The sequence below is a fragment of the Orbicella faveolata genome, unplaced genomic scaffold (assembly GCF_042242905.1).
Source record: "Orbicella faveolata isolate gen_17 unplaced genomic scaffold, um_ofav_v1 contig_36, whole genome shotgun sequence".
NCBI lineage: Eukaryota > Metazoa > Cnidaria > Anthozoa > Scleractinia > Merulinidae > Orbicella > Orbicella faveolata.
In genome coordinates, this window is record NW_028301565.1 from 11839007 (window position 1) to 11850000 (window position 10994).

General features: G+C 38.9%; 1 protein-coding gene across 1 annotated transcript in view; it reads left to right on the forward strand.

Annotated features, from left to right (window-relative positions):
- Positions 1–10994, forward strand: part of LOC110054517 (E3 ubiquitin-protein ligase rnf213-alpha-like) — a 104840-nt gene that overhangs the window by 44229 nt on the left and 49617 nt on the right. The window contains exons 12-15 of the mRNA XM_089274524.1: positions 1572–1884; positions 2858–2956; positions 4934–5050; positions 5173–5377. Coding sequence (XP_089130650.1) covers positions 1572–1884; positions 2858–2956; positions 4934–5050; positions 5173–5377 — 734 coding nt within the window. The remainder of the gene's footprint in view (positions 1–1571; positions 1885–2857; positions 2957–4933; positions 5051–5172; positions 5378–10994) is intronic.

Consider the following 10994-nt stretch of genomic DNA (forward strand, 5'->3'; position numbering starts at 1 on the left):
TGCTTCCAAACCCCACGGAAACGCTTGCTACGCAGGCTATACTTTTCCGTGAATTTTCATTTGGCCGAAAGTACAGAAAAATAGCCTCCCCTAATTCATTTCATTAACAGCGATCTGATCGAGTAATCTTTTTCGCTTCGAGGGGTCCGTTGTCCCTTGGCGCATATTATTGATTACCACAAAAAGTAAAACAAGATGTAAAAGAAATCCAGTTTTTTTTTTTTTAAAGTTAGGTAGGCTAAAGTTTTCAAAGCGGGTGCACCTTGAAATGGCGGGAAAAATTCGAGAGCAAACCGTGGCGATGAAAAGAAAGACTACAACTCAATCTTGATATTCTAAACAAACCCTGTTTTATTTCACATGAACAAAGAGAGGCGAATACACTACAAAAGAGCATTGTTTAAATGACGGGAATTACAATCATGATGGTATTTAACACGAAAGGGACGCCTAATGAGAAAACAAGCTTGTCTCTACTCACAGAGTCACTTTTTGCATCCGCTCGGACGAAGTCTTGCCGTCAGATTGCTATTATTCCAGTCATTATTCGTCGTTAAAGAGCTTCATCGAGTCGCTCCTTTCGGTTTATAGCCATACGATGCCTTTGGGAAGTGTTTTCTCAAGACCACGGAAACGAAAAAAAAGTCATTTTTGATATTTCCTTGCGGAAGAAACAACGATAACGTAGTCCAAATCTCAAGCTTAACAAACACTGGGCCGTCTTAACAAACGAGAAAATCAGAGTCCAGTTTCTCTTCCGCTAGCAGAGAATGTTGACACAAGAGGGAACCAGGTAAGGGAGAATATCCTGACAAAAATGACCGCCGATCTCTCTAAACGCAACGCCAAGGCAAACTAGAAACGTTGAAGGCGTAATTCAACCGATTATCAAAATTTGAACAAATGTACGAGCAGTCTGGTTAGAGGTTCAACTACGTGGCCAAATCTTATTTGTCGCCCGCCATTTTGAAACATTTGAAGGCGGGAAATGAGTGCGCATGCTCAGCGGTTTTTGAGACCTGTCGCTGCCGCCGTCGTCGTCGTACGTACGCGCCCACGAGCAATACTGCTAGTCATGATAACCATGAGAAAATCAACTCATGGGTTTCCTTTTCTTTCCTATATGAGTATGGGGCTCCGCTTGGCGGCCCGAAGGGCCGCCGGAGCTCCGCTAAAAAATATCTGTTGAGGAAAATAGGACAAACATCCGCCAGGAAGTGATCAAAGCGATATCGCCTGTGGGAACGCTGCTAGTATTCAAAATCGTTAACCACAGCGAAGGGTGACTTCTGCAGCACTGTGCCCATCAGTTGTTGAATTCACCGTAACAAACAGTTTGTCGTGTCACTATTATTATTGGCATATTTGGACCCAAATTAAATAAGGCTTAAACGATAACATTAACACCACCACCACCAACAGTACCCTTTTATTACATTTAACGCATAAATACACAAAGAATAGCACAACGTGGTGCTCCTTTTGTCAGTGCAAAGAAAACGTTATTGAGTATTTTCAATATGTGTCAAAATAAAAGACTATAATATTGCCTTAATTCCAAATTTTTTTAGTTCCGTAGTGGGTGATGACGAAACCCTAAAACATGAAGCCGTCCTTTGCGCCAACTCTTGCTTGAGCATTTTGAAGACAGTGCTTTCCCATACAAGGTGTCATTCCATTCTGCTGTACGACTGTCTGGAAGCAATTGAAATGTGCACTGCCACACTGAAAACTGAAGCTGTTGAAGGTGATGCGAACCGAGATGCAGGACACCTGAGCAGAATTGCAGAGGAAACCCTTCGTACGGTGAAGAAATGGTTGAAACAAGTGTTGCACGATCAAGTTCCATGCTACACTGATTCTGCAAAGCGTGAAGAACTAACGGTATGGACTTGTTTTATCTGTTCTCCAATAACTTTCACAGGTTCTAAATTTCATGAAAATAACAAGCCAAATTTTTCACAGTTTGATGCGAGTCTATTGCAAGAAAGTTTGCACCAAAATAACTTACAATTTCGTGAAGAATTATTGCCATTGACCTATCCCTCACTTAACATTAAAGCTAAAACATATGTTTAACAAAGCAGCCTACTATTTACAGTATCAAATTACAAAGCAGAGAATACCTAGTTCATTTGTCTTCCTGGGCATCGAAGTCACATATCAATCTTAGACCGAAATGTAATCGTTTTTATTCACTACAAACGACAATTCACATTTAACTGAAACAATTACAGGGGCTTCATTGCTCATATCACAATTTTTTTTTACTTTATTTGTGCAATAGGCTGTTAAATGTTAGCATTTTTATGATAAAATGATAGTGAGATTTAATGAAAACCAAACAAAACCGGGTAAAAAGTTGCATACAATACTTCTGACTCTAATCATACATTTAAGTAATAGGCCATTTCCGAGTTACCTTGTGCCTCTGTTTCAAAACGAGTCCTCGAGCAAAACCTTTCATATAGAAATAAGTTTGATTTGCATGCAAATGAACAGGTGAGGGAAACACATTTCCATATGAATGGTCTCGCACGAAGACTCGTTTTGAGAAAGAGGCAAAAGGAAATGGCCTATTAGTAAAGTAAGCAAAGCAAATGCCCAACTGACATTGCATGGACTGCGTCCACTAACGTAGCAACCAATTCACATTTACAAGATCAGGAACCTTAGGCTACTTAGACCGTGGGGATTGGAACACAAAGTGATGGCACATAAACAGTCTTATGGTTCTCAGCTAATTGGCAACTCAAGTTTTGTTGTTGGTACAATATAACACATGCCCATATGGTGTGACTATATTTTGTACAAACGTTTGGCATTCTGTTACTAACGTGTACTAATTTTTCGTTAGGTCTGGACTAAACTGTTTACTTTGTGTTGGACAAACAGCCAGGCCAATGAAATGTGGAGAAACCAACTTATGGACACTTTCACACAGCGTTTGGAGGAGGTAATATCATTGCTTATGCTAATGTTACAGTAGGGTTTTGATGCTATCGTCTGTGAAACCCACAGACTAAGTATGTATCACTAAATTTGTAAAAACACACGCGTAAGCCTTCAAACGGAAAACTGATACATTTTTTACATCCTGGTTGCTTATAAATCCAGATAAAATTATATTCGCGTAAGATATGTAGTGTTGAGATTGTGTTACATAAGTGTTCAGCAATAAAAACATCTACAGTAACCACGTGGTGAAGTGTGGTGAAAATCTAAAAAGCGGATATAACTTAATGACCCGATGGATCCATCTGTGGTGCTTGGAGAAGGAACAAATTTAAGTCTGTGTTTTTGCCGCTTAGCACATACAATGTTAAAATTACTCACTCGTGACCAAGCATGCACCCAAATGGCAAGAACGATTGTCCAAATCCAGACATGTACTAGAAATGTACCTGTATCAGGCCTAGAATGGGAATACAGGAACAGCAACCTATCACAAACTGCTAATGGCTCAAAGCTACAAACAAACCACTAATCGCCAAAAATTGCGCTGAGAATTGAATTGTAAACTGCCAACTACCGATAGCATAGTGGAGAGGTTGAAAACAACTTGTACAACTGTTATAAGCTTGTGGCGACCGCTACTTTTTACCTCTATCAAATGAAAGTGGCAAACCTATTCAATATTTGGACTGTGTGTTTGGCAAAATCATAAGAGAGCTGTCAGGGACAGTAGTTGCACGGTTGGAGTGATTTTGATTAGTCCAGTGAAGAAAATAATAGTTATGTCCACATTCATTATGTATTTTAAAGATATGTTGTTGCTTTTGTGTATCTTAGGGCGATTTCTAAGAAAATCGCTTTACAATGGTAATTTTTCGTTTTTAGAAACAGAGCTAAGTCAGCATTTTTGTTTGAGACTCAGGCCCAATTGTTTGGCGAAGGAAACACCAAAACACCAACACTTGAAATGTAGCCGGGACATTAATAAATCCAAAAGGTATCGCGTTGAACTAAATGCAAAATCGTCGGCTTGATGTTCTTAACATTCTGAGTTAAGGATGCTAGCTCTGAAAATCAACGGAGGAATACCACTTTCACATGATGCCTGTAGAACATCCAATTTGTCCTCAATGTGAGAAATAATCACTGATGATCTTCTGCAAATGTGACTGTCTTTACATCGTCATTCTGAAAATTGACTCTCAATTTGCCAACTTTCGTCTGATGACATTTGGGCTACTGGATGTCCTTATGACTTCCTCCTGCTAAAAGGTTATGGACTTCTGTCCTAACTTCTTTGAAGTAGTCGTAGCTCTCCAGTGCTTCCTAAGTAGGGGTCAGGGTCAGGTCAGGCGAGTGTGTGTTTGAAGATCTATGTTCCATCAGGAGCAAAGAGGACTAAGAAGAAGAAGTCCTTAGTTGACTCTACAAAGAGACTAAGCCAAAAAAAAAAAATTAACCAAGTGAATTGGAAAGAGTCTAATCAGGTATTAAAGCAGCAGCACGCTTTTGTCTGCAGCATTTTTAGGAATAGGTCTATTTTTACAAAGTAGCATTATATGTAGCCCATTAAGGAGAGTCATTGTTGACTATTTTAGCAACACACGTCCATGTCTTTCGTATGGCAGATTGTTCATGTCAGTTGCTGTCTTCGTATTTTTATTAATTGATATTTAAGAAACTTTTCTCATCATTAAGGGGATGTTTTGCTTCTGGTCTCTTGCTGACATGTGTCTATCAGTCACTTATTTAAGTCAAAAGCTCAAAACATAGTCTCTTTGGAAATGTTAATAATGCAGAGGTTTCTTTCCATAAATATGTTGAATGCCTACAAAACTGCCAATGCGCAAAAGTAAAGTTAGTAAATAGTGTGTTCAGGTGCCATGGATTGTCACTGACCGCGACAGCATACTATTCATATCAAATTTAAATTAAAAGTTGTACCTCAAAACAATGCTCTTCCTCTTTTACTTTTCAGCGTGAGTGTAATGACCTGGTTGAACTTTTTACCAAAACCAACATGAGTGCATATCATCATTCCGTTCAGGATTTGGTGTCCAAAGTGACATTCAAGAAAGTGGAAAGCATGCTTCAGGTTTTTGATATATGCTCACTTATGTGTATTGTAGAATATTCAGATGCCCAGTTGTCTTTTTAAGTACATAAAAGGGAAGATATTTCACACTGACATAATAATATGATTTTTGTGTATCTCAGACAGGACATAAAGGTGCAGAGGTATTTAAAAATATTACAGAGCATGGACTTACGTCTCCTCAGGCATCTAAATGTGGTGAGCTTCTTACCCTAATGATACAAAGATGCTGGCCTCAGCCCAAAACTGGCAATGCGCTGTCAAGTCTAGTCATCCTTAATCATTTGCTTACATGGAGCTTGTGGCCTTGCTTTCTGCAGAGATTTGGTAAGTTGTATCATTGTACAGTGACATACAGACATTATTGTGTACGACTATACACAGCAATTTATGAAAATGGCATCAGTCATTATATTTGACGCATCACTTATTTCGTATACTGTAGCTTAGCTTAAGATACCACGGAGAAACCTCGCCAACCTAACTCGCAAATGTAACCAAACCTGAAATGTAAACCCCCAGAGCAAAGGCTAATACAGGGAGTTTTGTAGTTAGAATAGCGATCATGGCTCTCCAGTTAAGTGATAGGGCAATAGTTGAAAACGCAAGAGATAATTTTGGAAGACGTCAACTTGTTTAACTTACAGGGATGTGCCGAGTGAAGGCCTTAAGAGTGCCTGCCTGTAAAAATCAGACAAATTCTTAATTTCGCGGCAAGGGTCGAAAATTCGATTTCGCTCATATTCTTATGGTAGATAGGCTAGGGCATGATAAAGACTACTGGATAGTTTTTTTTGGCAAAATATCCTTTTATTTCAAAGAAAAATGCAAATTACCAACTTCCGTTAAAATCGTCAATTGACGCACCATTTTATTAAGCAAGTTTGAGGGCCTCGCATGCAAAACCACATCATTCTTCCGTCTTTAAAACACTCAAATATTTTTGTCCAATGTTTAAATGTGTACTGGGTTGATTTTAGGGAATGTTGCGTTGTCTTTTTGGGTGCAAAATAATTAAGTGGCAGTCCCTCTAAAAGCGGTCCACTGCATTTCTGGTCGGAAAAAGTTTTCCCTCAAACGTTTCTCAGTGAACTATCTTGGGTCATAAGTAAATGCAAAAACTTTAGTTTTTGCAAATACGTCAAAATAATTTTTTTAGAGCTCAAAACAATCATAGCCGGAAAACGTCTAAATTTGAGTGTTCCAAGGGCGGAAAACTGCCTAAATTGACGAGCTCGTTGCTCAAAGACCACCAAACGTAACAGAAAATTGTTATTATCCCTACGTTAAGTGATCATTCAAGGGTAAGAAATGCACGTTACTTTTGATATATTTTGTTTTGGGGGATCCTGAAAATTGATCTATTATCACCCGTTATATCACTTTCTGAAAACCTGCGAAAGTAGCTTGTCTTCGCCGGCGTTTATTTCCCAAGTCCAGACCCGGCCGCTCAAAACTGCAACTGAATTCTGCTAAACAAGGGTTAGGAAGCATAGAAATATAAAAATACCTTGCGCTTTTTATCTTCCTTTCCTACAGCGACTTCGAACTTTCTGTGCTTTGTGCGATTCTTACACTTCATTATGCAAATTAGGTTGTCACGCTAATTCAGATTGTTTTCGCAAAACGCTCTCACATTGTTTTAATTAATCATGCCACGTTTAAGATACAGGGATCCGACAAAAACTAAAACTCAGAAACGGTTTAAATAGGTAGCATTGCTGAATTATTAGCAGTGATCTCCAGACGCTTCGTGGAAAAGTCAGGAAAACGTGGCCGGAATATTTGCAAATTTAGTCACGGTCCATTACTTCTACAAGTCCTGTTTACAGACCGATCAGTTTGCAAAACTTTTCTAGTGTTTTGATTCTTTCTTTCCATTTTCTACTGAGGTTTCTAAAGTGAAACGTACTATTTAGCCAATGTTAAAACTTCAAACCTTATGACTACAGAGCTTTTTTTTTTTCCACATATTCTCAATATGAACAGAAGTTCCTGTCATACAAGAAGTTTCAGGCGTATACACCTCTCTGTCTTTAAAAACTGATTAACTAAAAATGGCTTTCCGGGCCCCAAAAGGTTCCGGTGCTTTCGCGAAAGAGGCCCGTGGGCCGTTGCTCGCAGGGAATATGGTCTAAACGCTTACAGGTACCACTAATACCTAGTCTCGTTCCCAGATCAGCTTCATACTATTTTTAAATAACAGCGTCTTCGACTGTCATTACTGTTGGGTGTTACAACTGCCTTGGTATCTCTACTTTGAAATGGGAGGTCGAAATGTGTACTGATCTCTCTAAGCATCTTGACCTTGAAAGTTGGTAGCTTCGCCTCTCTTGCAAACGTGCACAGATCGTAAATATCGTACAAGATTGGTTGGGTCAAGCCTACTTTCACCAGGACAGCTTCCCTTGTTTCTCTCAAATGCTCCCCGCCTGCACTAACTTGCAAGCGTACTCCTCTGCTAAATCGTCTTCCTCCTCTGTGTCTGTATCTAGCTCACCTCCACTCATCAACTCTATTCGCTTCTGACTTCCCTGTTTTATGCTTACAGACAATCTCGAAAACAAACCTTGAATTAACACTTCGAGAGCCACTCTGTTCTATCAAACATTCTCTCCCCGTCTATTGTGGAAGCACTCTGCATATCCTTCACAACCTGGACTGGATCTTCTTTCTTACCAGTTTCTTGCCCAATGTTAAACCTCTGTATCAGATACTGCCTAACCTTTTGAGAAAATCTCACACCTGCGTGTTTCTTTAATTTTGAAGAACCCATCCCATTTGCAATCGTGAGGTACTTTTTCAGGGATTCTGCCTCCGCCGTTGTTACTCTGCTTGAACTTTCACTTTGCAAAGTCATTGTCTGGAAGAAAAACTATCCCATATAAGAATCTAAAACTGAGGTAAACTGTTTTGCAAAGGAAAACGATGAAATGTTTTAACGCCTGTGTTACGTAACAAAAGGTATGTAAGCAAGTTACAATTTGTTGTACGCACCTGAACCGACTTGAACAAGAACACCATACATTTGATGGCTTTAGCCATTTCAAGATTTACTGAATATCGGCTCTTTGCCCCTTTCTGGCTCCTACCAGGACGCCCTTGATGTGCTGGATACTGACAGGCTGTTCTGGGTCGACAGAACTCCCCATAAGTGTGCCTGTGCTTGGCGCATACGGACATTTGCGCGACAAGCGACTCGTCTAAATCAAAAAGCTTTCGCCAAGATAAGCTGTCCCTCTGTTATGGTCTCTCGTGACAAATGGATGGAAGCAAGGTGAGTGTCTATGGAGTCATTGCATTGAAGTAAGCTAATGATACCCGATGTTCCTATTGAACCCCACAAAGGTCTGTACACGTGCGCGATAAAAAGCACGACATGTTGTTTTGAGATAGGTGCGTTTAATCTGATCTGTCGGACACGGTGGTAAAATTTAATCATGTAAGCTAGGCTTTAGCCAAAACTAACACTACACAACTAGCACTGACATTTCTTGCCAAAAATGCCCCTAAAATTAAATTACAAAATTTATACTAAACGAGGCCACCAAAATTAGTTATAAAATTGCCTTTTCCTGTTGTTGGGCGGTCGCTTCAACGGGTAATAAGAAAAGCCAAACTTGATTTTTTGATAATAATTCTTGCCGCACAAACTATTTCAAGTTACTAAATATTTAACTTCGCTTATAAATGATACGGATATATTAATCCACAAAAACCTACAAAGCTAAACCATGTCACCTTTCAACTTTCAGTTGCCGAATAGAAGATAATAAACAGAATAGAGGCTAATTGAATTGAATGCATTGGTCACAAATTGTCGATTTCAGTATTCATTGTAGAAACCTTTCACACGTATTAAAAGCTGAATTTTACATGTTTAAGTATTAGAACCCTAAGTGCATGCAAATATTGAATTACACATATTTCTTTTTTAAATCGTCAATAGAAGAAAAGCTAGATTCCAAAACTTGAAAAAGTTTCCCGATTATATAGACCAAGTTTTACAGGCAACCAAATTTGCATAAATGCTTTGGAGCCGCCACATCATTTCCCAGCGATTTCCTCACGGTGCGGTACAAGGGAACAAATAAGTCAGCACTTTCAGCTACTTAAGCCGTTAGTAATTTTTATTTTTGTGTGATCGCTTTTATTTTAGACTTAAGGTTAAATGTAACAATGTCAAAGCGTTTTGAATGTGAACTTGCGTGACAACCTAATTTGCATAATGAACTGTGAGAATCGCACAAAGCACAGAAAGTTCGAAGTCGCTGTGGGAAAGGAAGATAAAAAGCGCAAGGTATTTTTATATTTCTATGCTTCCTAACCCTTGTTTAGCAGAATTCAGTTGCAGTTTTGAGTGGCCGGGTCTGGACTTGGGAAATAAACGCCAGCGAAGACAAGCTACTTTCGCCGGTTTTCAGAAAGTGATAAAACGGGTGGAAATAGATCAATTTTCAGGATCCCCCAAAACAAAATATATCAAAAGTAACGTGCATGTCTTACCCTTGAATGATCACTTCATGTAGGGATAGCAACAATTTTTTGTTACGTTTGGTAGTCTTTGAGCAGCGAGCTTGTCAATTTAGGTAATTTTCCGTCCTTGGAACGCTCAAATTTAGGCGTTTTCCGGCTATGATTGTTTTGAGCTCTAAAGAAGTTATTTTGACGTATTTGCAAAAACTTAAGTCTTTGCATTTACTTATGACCCAAGATAGTTCACTGAGAAAAGTTTGAGGGAAAACTTTTTGCAGACCCCAAATGCAGTGGACCGCTTTTAGAGAGACTGCCACTTAAATTTTGAAGACATGTATTTCATTCACTTAAAAGTACTTCGTGAATATTTTAATTAATTTTCACCATGTGCGAAACCTTCAAATGGATTAAGCTTCTGGTGGTTGAATCGCAGAAGGATGGTCTACAGATTCCTGTAAAAATTTCTTTGGGCAAATGATTGTGAGCGACGCGAAAGCTTGTCAAAGGACGTCAAAAATGCAAATATTTGACCACTCCCTCGTCAAATTTCAATTTACGGGTTAGACGTATATTTTGGCATGCGCCACATGACTTGACCTATAATAAGTTGAAATAGACATAGATCTGATAATTTCGAAATTTTCTAACCTTATTTGTTGTAAAAGGCAGGTCTAAAGCCGATTTGACGTGTTTCTAGTCGATCTCTCACCATTCGTCGCACATAAAGCAGAAGTTTGCTTTTGTTTACACAAGGTTAACATCCGATGTACATCGGCTACTGTCAACCTATTATTGGTCGAATACCATGAATCTGTGACCATCTTTCTGCGCATATGAACATCACTGCATCTAATTCAAAAACGGCTGAGTCATTTGTAGATAGTTGCTTGCTTTGCACTGCGCCAAAAGATTACGTTTGATCGATTGCTGACCATTGCTGATAAGCGTGTCGGCGCAGCACAATCTTACAGCCGTTATTTGTTCGTCACGCAGTACTGTCACGGCATATGCTGCACATTTTGATCTATTTTGAATAGAGCACTCTCAGGATAAGTGAAACAATTTAATCATTGTTCATCTGTTTGTTCATATATATATAATATGTGTATATTTATATAATCGTATTCTATAGTGTACGTGGCCTCGGTCCAAATCACGTTTGTTGTACGTTCTGATGTTTCAGACAACAGCTGATAAAGCTAGTGCCTGTACTCACTAGAATTTTAAAAAAATTACCATAAAACAAATTATAGATCAATGAAACAAGAACTAGTTGAAATAAAAATAGGAAATCACAACGTGTCTAATTCGTGAGAAAAACAGACTAAATTTAATTAGTAATTACGTGAGTAAATAGCCCTGGTCATGCCATTTTTTTTGGCGTATTTTGTTTGTCTAGTGGCGAGGCATTGGTATGTTTGTAACAGAAAATAGGGGACTGTTGTCAATACAGTCCAAAATTATTGTC